This window comes from Excalfactoria chinensis, chromosome 2 (assembly GCF_039878825.1).
Source record: "Excalfactoria chinensis isolate bCotChi1 chromosome 2, bCotChi1.hap2, whole genome shotgun sequence".
In the NCBI taxonomy this organism is placed as follows: Eukaryota; Metazoa; Chordata; class Aves; order Galliformes; family Phasianidae; genus Excalfactoria; species Excalfactoria chinensis.
In genome coordinates, this window is record NC_092826.1 from 48,130,459 (window position 1) to 48,150,281 (window position 19,823).

A 19,823-nucleotide genomic window follows, 5' to 3' on the forward strand; every position below is an offset into this window, starting at 1 on the left:
CCTTAAGCTGCCTTTATCATCTCCTAAGGATAATCTTATTCAGAATTCAGAGCAAAGTGTAATTACAGTTAGAAGTAGGAGTCACTTCTTTCATTATTTGTTTATGTGCTTTTATTCTGTTGTTTTGTTTTTGTTATTGTTGCTGATCAAAACCAACTGTAAGACAGGTTCAAAAAATGGCATTGTTAAAGGCAGCATCTTAAAGGAATTAGTGTAAGCCTGAATCCATCCTTTAGAGTTGTAATCTAGCTTGCCTCTAAGTCTCCATATCTATAAAAGTAATAACTCATACCAGTTATGGCTGAGTTTCTGTGTCCCTTCGTGGAATTCAGGATTTGAAGAGAATAAGAGAGTAAGATAGCTTATCATAAAATGTCTGACAGCACATACATCAGAAGGGTTTACTGGATAAAAATGCAATCTTTGTCCATCTGCTTATGACAGTTTATAACTTTCTTATTCTTTCGCAGATCACCTACAAAGCAGTCAGTTCCTTTGACCCAGAAATAGATTTATCCAATCAAAGTGGACGAGTCTCAAAGCTAGGAAATGAAACACACTATCTCTTTTTTGGACTGTATCCTGGCACTACCTACTCTTTTACCATCAGGGCCAGCACAGCTAAAGGCTTTGGACCTCCAATCACAAATCAATTCACCACTAAAATATCAGGTACTTAATGCAAGAATATCATTGTTTGCATTTAATAATGACATGGGTAATATTTTGGTTGCTTTTTTTTTTCTTTGGGAATTTACAAGCAGCAAATTGAAAGTGAAATAAGCCTTCGTCCCTGAAGATGTCAAAGTGACATACGTGAGTGTACCTGAAAATCTTACCAAGTGTTTAAATAGCAGCTAGTGCATTCAAATTCCTATTCATGGCTATAACTTACCACCCAAGATACCCAATGAATTATGCACCTGCAGTCAGTGCCAGCTGCTGTTACAATGTTTAGCATAGGGTTTTTTGGACATGAGGATGAGGGCTTCATTCAGAGCTTATTCAACCTTGACATGATTCTAAATTAGTACAGTAACAGTGCTGGAAAATCTCTTTAATGAGCCATGAACAATTGAGAGTAGAGCAGATACACTGTATGTCCAGTGCCCAGCTAGAAAGTGCAGCTGACTGCCAGCCAGCATACATTCCTAGAAGGCATGTAAACTGAAGTGGGTATGAAACTGTATTAGACAAGAACATTAGAAGTTGTGGTTTTCAGATAAGAGCAGCACGAGTCTGTCACTCCTACGGAACAACGAACAATATTTTAAAGCCCTCTCAGAGTCAGTGGGGCACTTAATTTCTCCAACTGATGGGATGCAATACAATTAAATATCCTAAAATCCTTATGTCATCGGTGACAAAATGCTTTGCAAATCCCTCTACTCTTTACTTCCCTACAGTCTTCTTGGGAATTAAACTGAGAGTTGAACCTTGATAATGTTTACAGAAAATTGCCTTTGCTTTCCAGAAAAGATAAGAGAAAGTATTTGGATACAAAATCTTCTTTCTTTTTACTCTCCTTCTTTGTATTTTCCCTCCCATCAGTCATTTTCTGTCCTCACAGGGCAGGAAAGGGCAGGTAATGTGAGGTGGAAATTATTGCTAATTGAGGTAACTGTAGAGGAGAAAAAATACAAACAAAAAAAAAAAAAGGTTGGTAATTTTCAAGTTAGAAAATTATTCTTGGAAGAACATCTAACAATAATTAACACCAATCTGTAAAGATGGGATCATATTCCCTCTTCTCACACTGAGCAGAACGTTTTGGTGTCAGAAAAGTATTTCCAACAAACAAGTCTTGGTAGGACTATGGTTTTACCTATAAGGCTATGAGGCTCTTGCTGTGTCCGTATTGTGAAGAGATGTGAAAGTGCTGAACATTTCTTAAATAAAAAAAAAAAAAAAAGGGTTTCACAGCACATTTTAGAACAGATGATGTGGCAACTCTGTGTTCTGACCACTTTTTAAACACATCTTGAATGTTGATTTGTCTGACTTCAGACTGCATTTTCATAGCGTTGATTTCCTGTCTTAAGTTGATGAGTAATACTATTCTGTACTGTAAATAGTTACTGTGTTTCATTCTACAGTTGTGTGATTGGCATTGATGGATGAAGTGATCTGTATGTAAATATGCACTACTAAAAGGAGAGCTAGTAGCCATGCCTGCTATCAAAATTGATGGGCATGTTGTATTAGAATGCTCTGTTTTCTGTTCCATATAACTTTGTGAAAAGTCAGCTGTGCTGGCTAAATTTATTTTATGCTGCCTTTCTCACCCAGAATAATTTAATCCATTTCAGGACCATAAGTTGCTTCTTTGCTTATGGGCGGTGTGGGAGAGGATAATCCTAATCTAGATAGAACAAAAAGGGAAAAATAGATAATGTCCAGATATCTCTGGAGAGGAGATAAAGTAGCCAGGTCTCAAAGGCAGGAGTGGGAGAACCATAGCTCACAGCCTGGGCAGGATTACAGTTTTGGTGGAAGGAGACTAAGGTTAATAAACATTCCTTGTAGGGACCTAAGCGTCACAACTCAGTAAGACTGCAAGACTTGTTAAGTTGCATGCAGGAGACCAAGGGCAAGGAATGACACTCATAGTGTTTCTGAAATGTTTATGCACCTTTTAGATTTGCACTTACTCTGTGATTCCTTCATTTTTGGGATAGCCAAATTGAGAATGGGGTGTGATTTGGATAAATTCTAGATGATTCTAAATGAAACTACAGAACTGAAATCAGAGAAAAATGATTTCAAGGGGCTGAAACTAGATGATTTTGAAGTCCCTTCCAACCCAAATCATTGTTATTCAATGTCAATGTTCAATGATGCCTCTTCTCCCAGACAATAAACAGAACCCGAGGAAATGGACGCAAGTTGTACCAGATGAGGTTTAGACTAGACATAAGAAGGAACTTTTTCTCTCAGAGCGCAGTTGGGAGTTGCTGTCCCTGGCAGTGTTCAAGAGGCGTCTGTATTCCAGCATCTGGAATATTAAGCTAAATGAATTCAGATGCTAAATAAATCTTCAACAATGAGGATGATTAGCTGTTGGAAGAACTTAGAACTAAAGAAAAGATCTTTGCCTCCCCCAAAAAATGTATTTTCTGTTATAAGCTGGAATTAGTTTGGGGAAGTTTGTTATCTTGCATCATTCCTGTGGTCAGAAAAGGTCACTGCAATGATCATTGTTTGCTTCTGTAGCCTTTTAAGTCTATAGAAGCATATCATCATTAGTAGCTGGACAATAAGTATACTATAGACTGCTAAACAAGCAATTAACTGAGCAGCCTTCCATTCAATATTGTGGTAAAAACACAACTAGGCAATAGCATTGGAAAAAAAGCAACAGCAGTAGAAGACTGTCACTGAGGAATCATTTGTAATTTGTAATTGCTTAATGGAGACACAGTTTGCAAAAGTGCCATTGAGTGTGGCTTCAAACTATGATAAACTCTCACGACGACAATCCTGTTTCATTATCATGAATGATATCTGTGGCGGACAGCAGGCCCATGACAGCAGCAGCAGAAATGACAAGTTCCAGAAGTATATCCTTCTACTGCTGGCATACTGGGAAAGCTGGACTCACAGTTTCAAAAAATATAGCCACTTTTGCATATGCATTTGTAGATGCCTTTCTTTACATAATACATATATATATATATATTCGTTTCCAACTTATGAACTCTCAGTACTCTCTGAAAACTTAGCTGTATTAGGAGCTGTTGGCTCTTGTAATTGTCAGTGAGCTGGGATTTCTTTTCCTTATTTTACTGAATTTAGTTAAAAGTTGTCTCATGCTTGTACTGTACCTGAAAGCATATTAGACCTTTATACAGTCTTTATATTTGCAGAAGTCTTTAGGATTCTGTATTCAAATAAAGATACGGCTTCTGAAAGAAGAAATACAGGAATAATGATTATTTTTGCTTCTTTTCCTTTCTTATTCTAGCACCCTCTATGCCACCATATGAACTCGAGACACCTTTGAATCAAACTGACAGCACTGTGACAGTCTTGCTGAAACCTGCACAGAGCAGAGGAGCTCCTGTCAGGTACTGGGGGAAAAGGCTTTATAAAATTAAGACCAAATCGATTAATTTCTTGAACATGTTTTCTGGGGATTTTCTACACAGCAATCAGTGTCTAAATTCATGTCTGTATTAGCTCTAATTAAATTAAATAACTGAAGAAAATGGAAGTGCTTTGATGTTGAGCATTTGTGTATTGTTTAAAGGATTTGATACAGATGCAAGTGGCTTGTTCTTTGAAGATAAGGAACAAAGCCATGGTTCTGTTGTGTGGGTGGCTTCTTTAAGGTAATTGCTTACTGCAGTGTTATAAGTTCAAGGGCATATCACATTTTCTATGCTGAACTACTGTCTGTGATATTCTCTTTTCTTGTTTACTTCACAAATATAAGATAATCAGTTCTTAGTAAGTTAACCACTTTTCAAAATATGTATTGTACCATTCATGAAGTATTATTATTACATTTATTTGACTGTGAGAGGAGTACAGAAGAAAATAGGAAAACCAGTAGCTTCAGTTCTTTAATATTATATAGTACATCTTAATGAATTTCTAGTTTGCTGTGGTTAATTTCATAGCAAGATGCGCATTACCATGTAAGTCTTACACCTGTTGTGATAAAAGATGCCTGCTTTTCAGTGAAGAAAACAGAGGAATGATTATATTATTTTGAATCATAACTAGTAATGAGCTCAGTATTCTGAGGAAAATAGATGAGGTAAATACAGGCTTTTCAGAGTTTCTGCTTTATAAATAAATTATATGTATAAACAAATCATTGTTTTTTAGGGGGAGGTGTTTTCAGAATATTTAATTTTTATTTTTATTCTGCAGCATTCAGTGCTGTATTAGATATGCTTCTATGGGTGGATGGAATTTAGGAAATTATCATTCAGACAGCTCTAAGAAAAAAAAAAAAAAAAAAAAAAAAAAAAAAAAAGTAGCACTTTTGGTAAGTCTGAACAAGCTGTGAAGAAACCAGAAAGTAATTAAAGCAGATACAGTGGAACTAATTTGGTGGATTTTAGGTTTATGCTACTTCATGCTATAAAGCATGTAGTCCTTCTGAATTCAAGCATCTGGATCAAAATAATAATATTTGGACTCATTTTTGTTTAAACAAACATATTTGGCCTTAAAGAAAAATATGAGTTTAATTCCTTCTAACTGCACTGTGAACTACAGATTATTAATTCCTATAGCAGCAGAGACGCATCAGAAACTTTTCTGGCAATAAAAGGAAGCTAGTTAGGAGATTAAGTACAGCAAATGAGTGGATGAGTGGTTACGAAAGTAGGAGAAATTTAAAGTAACATGAAGCTATAGAACTGACAAAAAAGATGAACACATAGTAGCAAATTTACAGAGGTCCTTTGCAGCAGGTCTTAAACTGACTGCTGCCTACAAACTCTTAATGTAAGTACCTTGTGAAACAGAAAGTGAAAATTAAAGAGAGAATTTCTCAATACTTTTATTGTTTTATTTTACATTGCACTCTGAAGCACATCATGGTATAGCTTGCAGAGGGCATTCTGCGTGTGGGTATGTTATCGTGTTAATCTGTATTCACTGGGTGTTAGATGTTTAGTCATACTTCTTTTATGTACATCAGTAAGAATGATGCCTTGTGTATTGATCGTCCTACCAGCACCAGCTTGGTTAATGCAGGTTTTTGAAACTACACTAAACTAGCAGTGTAAATGATTGCTGTTGTTGTATTGATCAACACATCAGCCACGTCACATAAGATTCTGTTATTCCTGAGATGGATAAGGGGAGCACAAGTTTTCCCATTCAAGGCAATGAAACTAATACCTGGGGTTGCTCCGAATTCCAACTTTATTTCTGCAATTAAATTCTTCCTCTCTAATCAGATACGAAAAGTCCTGCTATCTCCTGACTTATTTAGAATCCCCTCACAACCACCATGACACAAAAGGGGAAAAAGGGCATGTTGGTTGTTTAAATGTTGCTTCAAAAAGCAGGCTTTCCAGACATGTTCAGGAAACTCTGTTTACAGTGATAAAGTACGCATTAATCATGAAGGCCAAATGGCATTCCAGGTTGTTTTAGAATTTGTACAACTGGACATGATTAAAATTTATTTTGTCAGAGTTTTAATACAACAAATACTGCTCAGTTTGTCTGCAATTTCAGGTTTTATGGCTGTTGCTGTGTTTACTTCTAGAAGATTATTTTGGAATTATGTATGTTTAAAGCAGTAGCGCATTGAGTAATGATGAATATATGTACTTAACAGTTGGCTAAGCTATTCAGATTTCTAGAATGATTGCTGTTTGTGAGGTTTGTTTGTTGTTTTTTTTTTAATTTAAGATGATGGTTCTGTGGAAACTGTGTAATACCTATGTTACTGCAGACATTCCTTTTTTTTAAGGATGTGTGCAAGTCAGTAAAGTTCTAGAGAGTTTGCTTTAAAAACAAGTAAATGTTATTATGTAAGGGATATTCAACATATGTTGAGGTACTCACTCTTTCATGACTTTATTCTTTCAAGACAGTATCAAGCTAATCTAAAGTTCAAAGATTGTGGAGCCAAAATATCTGCAGGTATATAGGTAGGTCAGTTCCAGTTACTTCAGCAAAGGAATGTTTGTTTATTGTGAAAGTCTGGCTTGTACGTGGGAATGGAAAATATAATGCTCGATGACTGCATGCATTTAGTGTTATTTATGTATTCATCTGTTAGAAAGAGCCTTAGAGTGTTTGCCGCATTACATTATAAAAGGTTCTTGTGACCTTCTCTGGAAAATTTTTCCTGCAAGCTTTTAGCAGCAACAGAAGCAAGTTTTCTTTGTCGCATAGATTTCCATTCAGTCTTGCTATGATAAAAGATGAGCATTTCCACTTCTTTTATGTGACTGGCGTAATCAGCAAAATGCTGTCACCTCAGCAACCTCCTCATGGTACTCAGTACCACATCCTCAAAAGGCCAAAGTATAAACATCCCAAAGATTTTGTCCCCAATAATCCCAGAAATAACTGTTGACAGGAAGGCCTCTAGGAACAGCACACTCAGAGAAGGAGCAAGAATGGTAAGAAGCAAGGCGAGACCATCCATGCTCTGTTCTGCTTTCTGTTCTGTGGGTGAGTTTATGGTCAGGGAATGACCTTTTTCATCTTGCAATGCAGAGCTTCTCCAGGCTGGACTTGCCCCATAAAACTCTGCTAATCAGATAATTAAATATAAAGAGATAAAAAATAATAAAATAAATTTTAAAAATGGCCCGTTTAGCCATTTTTTCTTCTCTTATGGACACAACAGAAAGCTGTACCTTCTTCTTTCAGCCTGAAGTTAACTGCCACTCTGCTACACTAGAGGGCTCGAATCCCGGGAGTTGGACTCGATGATCTCTAAGTTCCCTTCCAACTCGCATGATACTATGATACTATGATACTGATACTATGATACTATGAAGTTAAAGAAGAGGGGGGCCAAGAACAGCCAAGCTAACTTCATCCTGAATGCAGTACTTGGCATCTTGTATGCCAGAGTGCCTTCTGCCCTGAATACATGACAGAAGTCCTGCAGATCCTAGGACTGTAAAACCAGACAGGATGAAAGAGAGAGAACTGCAGAAATTACCAAGAGGTGTTGATAAAAAGAACCTTAAATAAAACAGTCAGAAAGAAACCACACACAGGTAAACTGAACCACATGAGCTAGGAGTGTGTGAAAGTGAAGGCAGTCCTTGTATTCTTCGTTCACCCCCTTTATCAACCAACTTCTCCAGCACACAAGTTGCTTGACCTAAAAGAGCTCTTACTGGGAAAATGAGTCAAACATCTTCTCATCCAAAGATCCTGATTTTGAAACTTTTTACTTCTAATCCCTCTTCCCTGAAAAAGTAATTTATATTATGTTTCAACCTAAAAGACTTTATTCATTTAGTAGGAATTATGAAGTGCAGCTGAAAACTGCCATAGCCATTTCAAAATGTATGTTATCTAAAGCAATAAGCACTCCTTTCTGTTACTTTGTTGGGTAAAATAAACACTTCATCATGTGTTCAGATTGTCTAAATTCCACAGAGATTGAACGTTTCTTACTGATCAAATCCAGACCTTTGGAGACACCCTGTAAATACTAGGTTTGTTGTCATGTCTGGAATTGAGGCAGTCTGCACACAGTCCCTGGGATGGAAGCAGCAAGATTCATCTTAAGTTTCATAGTATGAAATTTAGAACATACTGCACTGTTAAGAAACTTCCATAGGAAGAAATGGGATCATCTGAAGCCTGAGAGACAGTCTCCCAGAAATCTTCTATTGTGAAAGGAAGTCTAACAGACAGCCTTCCAGAGAAGCCACTAACTGCCTTGAAGTGACCATGGGGCATTCATGTTGTTGTGAGTAGATGGCGGGCACAGGGCTGGGTCTCGAATGCATGATCTACTTTTCAGAAAAGAGGTTCTGCTATCTCAGTGTGAATTTCTTTGATGTGTGGAAAAGAGCCAATTCATTCTCATGCATGTATTATGGAGACAGGCAGCAGTATGATTATAAATTCAGAATAAGTGAACAAATGAGCTTAGAAATGGGAAGAATGCTGATTTGCACAATAAGAGACATAATGCTCTGTGTGGGCAAAAATACATCAACGGCACATGCACATAAAAGCATTGCAAAATCTGTATTTTTAGCTCTGACCTCTCACAGTTCCTACCTAGCATGTTATATAATGCAAACATGTTATTGCAATTTCATGCTATTCCCAGTGGCTTGACATGAGTAGTAACACAGTAATGAGAAAAAAGAAAATCTTATGTAGACATAGCTAAGGAGAGAAATATCAAATGTATTTAATGGGAGAGATTGGGAAAGCTTCCCAAGAAACTGAAGGTTGAACTTTGGCCTTTCGGGAGCTCACTAATAAAGCATTCTAGGCGATATTTAGATTTAGGGTAAAGGAATGGTTGTGTTGAAATAATGTTTCTATACGTGTTCAAGGAGCATTACTAACTCACTAGTGTTTTGAAATAGCATGTTGAAAATACAGCCTTATGAAATACTATTAGACCACAAAGCCTAAAGAGCATGACGGGAACTTTCTGTTCTTGTATTTGCTTGTCACAGGCATCATTTCTATAGTTTAAGGATCTGTAAATACAGTGAGTTGAATTGTATGCTATAGGGTCATCTCCTGCCTGCAAACTGTGTATTTCCAAATCATGGTTTTACAACCTGTAAGACAGCGAGCCAACTTGTTTCAGGATGTCTGTGATACTGAAGGGATGGGGTTTTATTGGTGCCCATAATTATTATTTCTTTATAGAAACAAGGGTAATTATTTACAGCAGAAGGGTCAATTTTGGTTTCATTATGGGTGCAGTGCAATAATTGCTTATGCTGTAAAAAAGCTGTAACTCTTTTTTGTTATGCAGTAGAACTTGTCCTTGGCTTTTAACTCTGACTTGAGTTAGAATTTGTGTTATGTGTTGCCTAGGTGCATGCAGTGCGGCTTCACAAGTCCTGCTGACAAGCTCAGAAATTTCCTCAAGCTTTTTACTGTGATGTAAATACAGCATTGATTCTTGTGTCACTGCGAACCCAGGACAGTGCTATCTGTCATTTAGCATTGCAATTAATAGAAATTAAAATAAATAAAGCATGGTAGCTGAAACGATTCTGGAACAAAAGAATGAACAGATTATTTCATATCATTGAAGAGATTTTTTTTTCAGTTCCATAACTAATCAGTACCTTCTCAAGGGCTTGGATATAAATTGATGGCTGAAAAAATCAGCAGCAGTGTTATGATGCTGTGCTCAGACCCATAGAATCACCAGGGTTGGAAAAGACCTCCAAGATCTGAAGAACTTGAGGTCATTTCCTCTCATCCTACCTCTGGTTACAGGAGAGAAGCAGCTGACCCCCACCTTGTCACGAAGCTTTTTTAATTTTTATTTTGATGTTCAATTTTCATACTAGCCTTAACTAGGAGATTTTCTGTCTAATTGCTAATGATCGTACAACTGTAGAATGGTTTCGATTGGAAAGGGGCCTTTAAGGTCATCTAGTTCCAACCCCCTGTGATATGCAGGGACACCTCACTCTAGACCAGGTTGCTCAAAACCCCATCCAGCCTGGCCTTCATTGCTTCCAGGGAGGGGTTATCCACAACCTCTGTGGACAGCCTGTTTCAGAGTCCATACTGTGAGGGTAGCGCCTCACAGTAAAGAATTTTTTCCTAATATCTAGTCTAAATGTACCTTCTTCCAGTTTAAAGCCATCTCTCCTTGTCCTGTCACTACATGCCATTATGAAAGGTCCCTCACCAGCTTTCCTTTAGGCCCAATTCTGGTACTGGAAGGCCACTATAACGTCCTCCCAGAGCCTCCTCCAATCTGAAAAACCCCAGCTCTCTCAGCCTGTCCTCACAGGGGAGGTGCTCCAGCCCTTTGATCAAATTCATGGCCCTCTTCTGGGCCCAGTCCAACAGCTCCTAGTCCTCATGTCAGGGGTCCCAGAACTGGACACAGTAAAATTATGCCGTATGTTGCTTAACACTCATTCTGACGACATGGCAATCCAGTTCAGCCACACTGTTCTCCACTGACATCCTGTGGACCATTGGGTTTTCCCAGGCTCCCTGATGACAGCTGAAGTCCAGTAGCAGTTCAATTTGTGAATAATAAACTCTTGGAACTCATACCATGTTTCACTAGCTCTGGAATGCCAACTCCAGTCAGAATCAATAAAGCATGTTTTTATTAAATCTGCTTATTAAAATGAATGGCTCAGTCGCTAAGTGCACACAGAACAAAATAGTATTATTTTTCCATGATTACTTTCCAAGGAACATCTACTCAGACATTCAAGGGCCATATTTAGCCTGCTTTAGTTCAGACCTTAGGCTTGCCTACTTCCTTTTGAATTTTGGATGCTCTGTACCGTTTTCTGGCATTGAGGCTAACAGGCTGAAAACTGTCTTTGTTCAGCTTCCAGACAGAAAGACCACCTCCAGACTGATAGTTGGGTATGGGCCTTGATCCATGTCCATAAACTTTGTGGAGAGCAGTAACTGGCTGATGCTAAAGACCTACTGGGGGCCTTTCAAACCATTAATATCCCGATTTGCTTGTAGCCTATGTGGATTTTAGGCAGTTCAGTCCTAGCAAGTCAGTGAGGCTGTTCTCAGCTATTATTGTGTTCTCAGTAAAACAGTAGAACCATAGAATCACTAAGGTTGGAAGACCTCTAGGATCATCTAGTCCAACCACCAAACTGGGAGCACAGATTTCCTGAAGCAACCAATAGACCCGATTTTAGGACTTACTCCTTTCTCCCAGGATTCTTAATATGTTGGTTTGATAGTCATTGAATAAAAGAAATAATTGTCAGAATTAGGATAAATTCCATTTTATCAGACATGTTCCTTCATTAATGTTCTTCTTTTATTCTTGTACTTCTGTCTGCACATAGGCCAGTCTCAGCAGGAAGGCACAGTAACATTGTTTGGATGGCTTGGGCTTGGGAGTGAAATGTTGTAAGATTCTCAATAAGCTGCTCTCTAGCTTCTGAGAACATTGATTAGACCATTAGCTTATTATTAGCAGGCATGACTGAGTTCCAGCACAGATGCAATAAAGTGCTCCTTGAAAACACAAAAAGGGATGCGTTGTCTTGTATTTACTGTACTATGCCAGGGTCTTGGTTTTGCTTTTCTGTGAGCTGTGGAATGATTGAAGATGGGATCTCTCCAGTGTAGCTGCATTTCCCTTAGTGATGCTGAACACAATTGTTTGGGGCTGTACTTTCTGGAGACATTTCAAAGTAATTTTTTGAAGATGGGTATCATGGTAGTCATGTGGTATTTTTATATGTATTTGCAGCCTCAGTGCTGAGTGACCCATTCAGAATTCCTGTAATACTGTGGTGCGCTTTTAGCAGTTGTTCAACTCTTTGACTAAATAAAAATCAGGTTAGTCTTGCAGGTCGTACTGGAAGTTCCTTGGTCCCTCTGGATACTGGAGCCTTGATGATACACATCAGCCTTTCTGTGCTTTGTCATAGAATTATCTGTCATGGTTCTTGATATTAGGTTACTTCTCTTCGGGAAGTGTTTGTGGTTTATTTTTGTTCGTCTTACAAGAGCTCCAAACCAGTGGTCAAGGTGCAAGTACATGCTTGTTGTACTGTATAGCAACAAGCTGAATTATCAACCAGAGGTGACTCAAGAACATGCTACTTGTTTTGTTTATATATGTCACATATAAATATAACATACTGTAAACCCATTGGAAGTAAAAGCAGATCCTGCAGCATTGAATTGGAATGCTTTACAGAGAATAGTGAATAGTCTTCAGGATTTGTCTACTTCAAATAGAATGAAATGCAAAGTTTTGCATTTATGAGCTAATAACATCCATGTATTCTGCAATTTAGAGGTTCACTTTTGGAAATAACAGGAGTAAAAAGGGTATTAATAGCTTGTGGTGTGACTGTGAGTCATCAAAATGTGCCATGGCTGTGAAATTGGCAAATAGACTGCACACAGCAGGTGGGTTCCCTGCAAAGGTGACAATCTATAAATGCCATTATAGTAGACACTGGCAGGGCCTCATAAACTGCTGTGCATTTCTCTGATCTACAAATACCGATTTTTAATAGCACTGCAGCAGAGAGGGTGTTATGGCATGAATGATCAGGGAATTGGCAAACTTGTGTTACATGTGGAGTGATTGAGAGAGCTGGACTTGTTTTGGCCAGGTATGGTTGTTTTCCAAATCATATTAGAGGAATAAACTTCAAAGAGAGTAAAGAACAATTTCTGTTAAGAGTACATGTAAATGAACATGTAATTGGATCAAATCTAAACCCGTGGTAAACTGAAGCTCTGGAGCAGGTATGGACATAAATGTCAGGAAAGCGATGCTAGATAACTTTAAAGAAATGATTATATGATTCAGTATTTTGTGGCAGTCAGTCGCATGGCACTGTCATGCCAGAAATCCCCTTTTCATTTTTCTCTACTTGTCATCCCCAGGTAGGGCACAAGCTTTGTTAAGAGGGTCGCACACAGACCAGAGCTGTCTTCATCAGGGGGCTGTAAGTCAGGTCTTTTATATAATTCAGGTTACAACACAGAAATAACCTATACCATTTAAGTTGACTTTTTCATACGTTCTCTTACAATGATGCATCTTTGTACTGTGGTTGACCTTAAGATTTTTTTCATCTGGTATTTTTTTTATTTTTTTTTTGGTGAGGAAATTTGTATGAGCCCTTTATTCACTAGCAAACATTAAAAGACTGCATTAGAAAAGGTTCTGTTCTGTGACTGATACATAGATGCATGGGAGGAGGACTGTGATTTACAGGACAAAGCAATTGGAAGGATTTCCTAACTCTTGGCATAAATTGTATTTGATTGAACTGTTCTGTGAGGTGTTTTGTTTGTTTGTTCGTTTGTTGTTTGTTTGTTTGTTTGTTTGTTTTTACAATATTAAATAGTATTAAAGAAGACAAAAGAATAAAGAGGAATGTAACCTGGAAAGGGGAAGAAAAGCTATCAGAGTGCTTGGAGTGAAACAGCCATTTCCCATACTAGATGGTGAAAGATTATTCATTTTCCTAAACATTATCATGACAACTTTCTTTCTGCTACAGTTTTCATTTAAGCAGGAAAGGAAATCACTGGCATTTGCAACAAGCATCATGACTTTAAAGCATTGCTAAGTAAAAGCTAATCTGCTCAACTGGATTACGTTAAATGACATGAAAAACAAAATCACTTACTGGGCTGTACAACTGAAAGCAGCAACTGTTCAGTCAGCAGCAATATAAATGCCTCAGCCTAAAACAGTCTCAGGGAAGAGTAGGCTAGATGTCTGAGGCATTATAAAAATGTTGAATCTGGGGAGAAATTGCCATGAGGAAATAAGATGAGGGCGAATGAGTTGTGTTCTCACATCTAGATTGGGAGCTGTTTTCAAGATTAGTCTCATGAGGTAGTAGAAGCACAAGGCAAGAATCTCATCTGTATTTAACAGCTGTTCTAAGCCTAAACTGTGCAGAATCTTTAATCTGTGGCCAACTTTGCTGTGAGAAGAGCTGTACAGTGTCATGCTGCCTAATCCTACCAGAATCAATCCTAGTGCAGGAAGAAGTTACACCTTCACTGACAGAAGAAAAGGTCAGCCATGTATTTGACCACACAAGTCCTGAGAAACTGGGGACAGTGCCACAAAAGCTGACTGTTTTTCTCTATCTGCCTGCACCATTCTGCACCGCTGATTAAAGTGCCCTGCAGAGCTTTTCTGTAGAGAAGAAAGAATGAAAATCAACACAGACAGTAATCTCCATTCCCAAATTGCTGGACCGGGACTGCTGTATTAAAGTTGTGTAAAAAGATGATAGCATTGAGAGAAAAGAATTCTGCTGTGGTTATTTTTGCTATGGTCCTGCTCTCCCACAGCAACAACAGAGTTGGCAAGAGGAAGTGTATCTGTGCCTGAGGTTGCCTAAGTGATATCACTGGGCTTTCGAGTTGCATCTTGAAGCATATGCATATGCTGCTTTCCACCAAGTCTCCTGTGAAAGCATGGCATCTGGGAGAAGGAGAGAATGGACAAATGAGATGTCTGAAACCACCACAGCAAAGCTATTTGAGCCAGTCCCTTGGTACTCTATGTTGTATCCCCTGGATGAATAGATGAGAAACTTTGTTTTCTCTGTGAGTGCTGTAATGAGCAGTAAACAGTTTTCAAGCTTTGAATCTTAAAACCTGTTGAAATTGTCTCGTGTATTCATTTAGCTGTCTCAGCAAATGCTTTTTTCCTGTGCTGCACATAAGCCAGCAGGTTGCTGAACATCCTTGAAGAAGGGAGAATAAGCATTCTTCCTCAACTTAAAAACCTCTCATTTAAATACATTTATTTGCTTTAACCCCCAGCCCAATTCAGTAGTAGGTTTAGAGTGCACAGCTTTGTGGAATACAAAAAGATCTTACTGTTTTCATGTTAACATTGTGTCAAAGGTCCATTAGTGGATGATCTCATGTTCTAAATACTAATTCTTCATTTCTGCATAATATCCAGACTTCTTGCACAGTTTGCTCAAAAGTATTACTTTGAATTTATAAGTATGAGCTGTGCAAGACCCTATAGTTACATTTGTGAACATTGTTAGACCTCAGTGTCCATACCTCTTGTGCATTCTCCACTGTATAAGCATAGCATGTTGGGAGTTCGTGTCATAATGGGAAATATTGACATAGAGTATTGCTTCCTTGTAATCCATTTTTCTTAGCAGAAATTATTTTTTAACTTGTAAACCCCTAAAGGTATTGTAGAGGGTGTATAAATCCTTATACTGTGATTTTACATGTATAAGCTGCATGTTTGTTTGTTTTTTTATTTTCTTGGCTCTTGCAAACTGCAACCCTAGGAATTTTGCAAAGAATAGATTGAAAATCGTGGCTCTGGATGCAGCATTGTTTATAATAAACACAAACTGGGAGTTGAACACAGATGAAAGAACAGTAGTGTATCTTATCATTTCTGTATGGGTGTAGAAATAAGGAAATCTTTCTGTTCTTTAAGACAGTTGCTTAAATTCTCAAAGTTATTCTTACACTTTATCTTTGTACTGGTATTGATTTTCTTGAGAGCTGTTCAGGAAAAGGAAAAATGCAAATGGTCTTAGCCATCATTGAAAGAAAAAGCGACTCAACCAAATCTTTGCATGAAGTCTGCCTCTTTTTCTCTTACTCCATTCCTTCTAATTCCAGTGCAGTGCTTCATTATAATGTATCCAGCCACTGTAAACAGTGCAGAGTGAAAACAGCATAACACAGTATTTCTTTAAAAAAACAAACAAAAAAACTTAAATCTCAAAATTTAGTCAAAAGGATGTAATCACTGATCACATGTGCATTTAGAGAACTAGCAACATCCCTAATAGTTTGGTGAATCCAAATGTGTGTTTTCTTAGGAATCTAAATGAACTGGTCATTTAGACCACAGTAGATCTATTATTTATCTAGCTTGTGAAGGCTGGAGTGTAGCGTTCTATCATATTATACAATGAGGAAAAATAATTAGTTTGTTTCTTCTTTTTCACCTGGACTTTCTTAGCAGGAATGAACCAGGTAGAGTTTGATGGCTGGAGTGGAAGGTGGGCTGTAATGAATTTTTCCACTCCAGTCAGAATCAGACCTACAATTTGCAAGCTATAGTGAGCTATCCTTGAGCATTAGGGAGCCAGGCGTACTCTTTCAGAAATGCTACTACTGATTTTGATGAGGTGGGTTGCATGATGTCCCTGGCAGTTGCATATTGTTGTGGGGTTTTTTTGCATACAGACGCCAAGGATTTCATTTGTTTCTTCCTAACAGCATTGTGCATCAGTGCTTTCTTTCTCCATGACAGATTGAAAAGAAAGGATCAGTTAGCTCTGCCATGGCTTTCAGTTTTGAATATTTCCTTCAAATCCCTTCTAAATTCATTCTTTCTTAGTCTAAACGATTTTAGACAGTTTTGCTTTCTTTAGTTTCTTTTAATCTGTGACAAGACTTTACTCCTTATTCCATGCTTTCCAGTTGTTTCATAAATTGGCCTTGGCAACCTGAAAACTGGTTAAATGGCATAATATTGGCTTATAAAAGCATCTCACTTGCTGTTCCAAGATACTTTTCTTTCCTTGTATTTATGAACTTAACCATTTTCCTGTGTTCTTTTTAAAAAGAAATTAAGCAAAGAACAGAAAGCAGATTAAGAAGCTTTGAAATGGTTCTTGGATTGTTGCAAGTATCATAAATGTAAACTCACTGAAAGCAAGTGTTTTGGCCTGATACCAAAATATATTGTCATAGTTTCAGCAAAATTCACTGAAACTGAAAACACCATTAAAAAGTAAAGCATTCAGTTCTTCAGACAATGCAAATTTTATTTTACGATTGAATGGCACATTTTAGCCTGCAGTAATAGATAAGATTGCTCAGTCCTTATGATTCACTACTAAATGCAGGATCTCAAGGTCATAATATTTGTTTTGGAGTAACTTTGGCTCGCAGTTGTGCTTCTTTACAATCTGGTCATATTCTATTAAATCTTCAGTAGTTCAGCTCATTCAGGTAAATAGAACAGAAAGACAGGAACATATTAATAATCTTAAAATAATTATATTCCACTGCTGGTGTATTTTGTAAAAAAAAACTTGGCTTTGTAAGGTGTTGAATCCACATCTGCAACAGCTTGGCAATGGGAAATAGCCAATCTGACGGAATCAAAGACATTCAGAATCAACTGTTAGTTATTATCTATTTTTGTACCACGCAAGGTGACACTTTTGTACAGTGTGTATAGTATCTAACCTTTAATTATAATTGCTGTGTCCTTATGCTTGTTACAAATTTCTAATTACTAAATTGCAATGACATCAAAGAAAAAAAAATGCTCAGATAAAGAAATCCTTAAATTAGTTAATCCAAAAAAATCAGCAGAAAATATCTTTCATCCTGACCTAATTTACTTGAAATTCTGTGCCTGATGTGAAGATTAATAACAGGTGGCCTTTTAGGGAGTACTCAGCTTGAGTCTAATGTTCTGGTTGTTCTGTTATTATCCCAACCCTCTATAACTAAAGGATTTTTTCACCCTGCCCTTTGTTCACAAAATGGGACTGTAATTGAGTTCATATTTCTCACCCAACCTTTCAGCTGTAATTAATATTTTATTATATCAGATTTTATCACTAAATAGCCTAGCAGCAGATTATTGAGCCACACACACACTCTCACACATGCGTACACACACAAAAGCGAGACTGACTTATTGATGCCAAGCAGGTACCTTGTAATGAGTTATGGCTGAGAGAATACAAAATACATTCATGGTACCCAGCTAATATTCCAAAGCAATTTAGAACTGATCTTATCTTGATCAAACCAGGACAAAGAGAATTTAAGTTACAAGAATGAAATATTCAAAACTGCATCCATTTATTATATCAAATGCGTGGCATCAAACAAAAAAATATCTGTGTAAGAGCAGTTGCTATCTGTTTCCATTATTATTTTTATGAACAGTTTAAGTCATGAATGTCTGACTTTTGGCTTGCTGGGGCCACATTGAGTGAAGAGAAATGGTCTAGGGCCTCATATTCATTAGTCACTCCAGGAATAATCCTATTTATTTACATGGAAACTACAGCAGGTACAATGAGTACAGTAACATTGTTTGACAGAGAAATTCACAACTACATAACACTCTTTTCAGCACAGTCTCCACCATTAGCTATGTATTTTTGTCAGTGATGAGCAAAAGCCAGCATGCCATGCACATCAAAACCTGCACAAGTGGAGGCGACCTATTGTTGCCATTGCCACTGCTGAAACACATCACCCACCACCTCACTGTGCTCACAGTCACTATTCAGTCTCCATAAACAGTCAGCATCAATGAATATTACTGGATGCCATTTATCCACATGGAGGAATTCAGTGACACACCTTTTCTTCATTGGCGCTTCCATGTCAGATGCAATTGTGTCAGACTGCCCTTCTGCTGCCATTTGTCACACAGCAACAGTGTGTAACAGAATATTGGTGGGAAGGTTCAACCTCTACTGCCGTACCACCAACATCCACCTCTGATGTTGTAGCGCAACATCGTAAAATGGGAGACACTACTTTTGGAGCAGCCCTTGTAAAATATACAGTATAGTTAATGTCTATAAGTAACAAACTGTTTTAGTTTTTAGAATTTTTTTCAAGCATAAAAAGGAGAGCAGAAACCCCGTAGAACAAGTGGGACATCTGACCTTGTTTTTGTGAAATTAAGAAATGTCTGATGAAATTTTGCAGTTCCTGTGCTTCATAATTGAAGACATTCATTCACAAATGTACATACTGCCAAAAATCCCTAACATGAATAAAGCATGACTGTGAAATGAGGGCTATTCGTGTCTGCTAACATGGAGCTTATAGAAGTCCAGTAGAAAGACATGATCAGATTTTTCTGTCTCTCCCTTTTTCCTTCTGCATCTCTCCCTCTCACCCATCTCCCTCTTCCTGTTAAAGATACGTGATTGCTGAAAAAAATACTCAAATTCAGATACAGTTCATTAGCAGGCCAGTGTAGCAGGCACACTGTGCTTGAAATAGTTTCTTTGATATCAGGAGAAGTAACCTCTCAGAACATACTCTTAAAATAAATATATCTCTGCAGTGATTCTTTTTTTCATCTGTTTGTATACAGTGAAGTAGCCCAGGCTCTGACTTCTTCCCCAATAAAGAGCTCTGCTGTTGAGGAAAAGCAGCTGTGTCTCTTTGGACAGCTAAGAGAGGGGGTGACTGTGCTGGTTACTGAAAATGTTAGTCTTACTCCTGCAGAAGGATAACCTAGAGGATAATCATGCTGCACTGTGGCATGATGCAGTTTGAGACCAACGTGGATTTCTGGATCAGGCAATCATGGAAAGTCTCGTATGAAGCAACTTTGTGTACAGGTGGTTGTCTGCAGAGAGTGACTCCTATTTCAAACATTCCTTTCATGATGCCCACCAGAAGATCTCAGAATATTAGTGTCAATGGTTTACGGGCTGGTTTGGCCCGGTTCCCTGATGAGCAGTTCGGAGGGATTTCTCAGAATCCACGCCTCCAGAGATAGAAAAACAAGGGACCCCAGATTATTTGGGGAAAAAACAGCAACAATGTGATGATAAATGATACAGTATAATTAGAATTGGGATTGACCAGCTAATGCTGAGTTGTAGACGTGACAGTCAAGTCAAGCAGCAGGGAGGATAGCTGAAGGG

The 19,823-nt window shown here is 37.9% G+C and overlaps 1 protein-coding gene across 11 annotated transcripts in view; it reads left to right on the top strand.

Moving 5' to 3' along the window:
* PTPRM (protein tyrosine phosphatase receptor type M) overlaps positions 1–19,823 on the top strand; it is a 454,976-nt gene that overhangs the window by 252,584 nt on the left and 182,569 nt on the right. For all 11 annotated transcript variants that reach the window (XM_072327944.1, XM_072327945.1, XM_072327947.1 and 8 more), the window contains 2 exons: positions 471–672; positions 3,965–4,067. In XM_072327944.1, the coding sequence (XP_072184045.1) occupies positions 471–672; positions 3,965–4,067 (305 nt within the window). The remainder of the gene's footprint in view (positions 1–470; positions 673–3,964; positions 4,068–19,823) is intronic.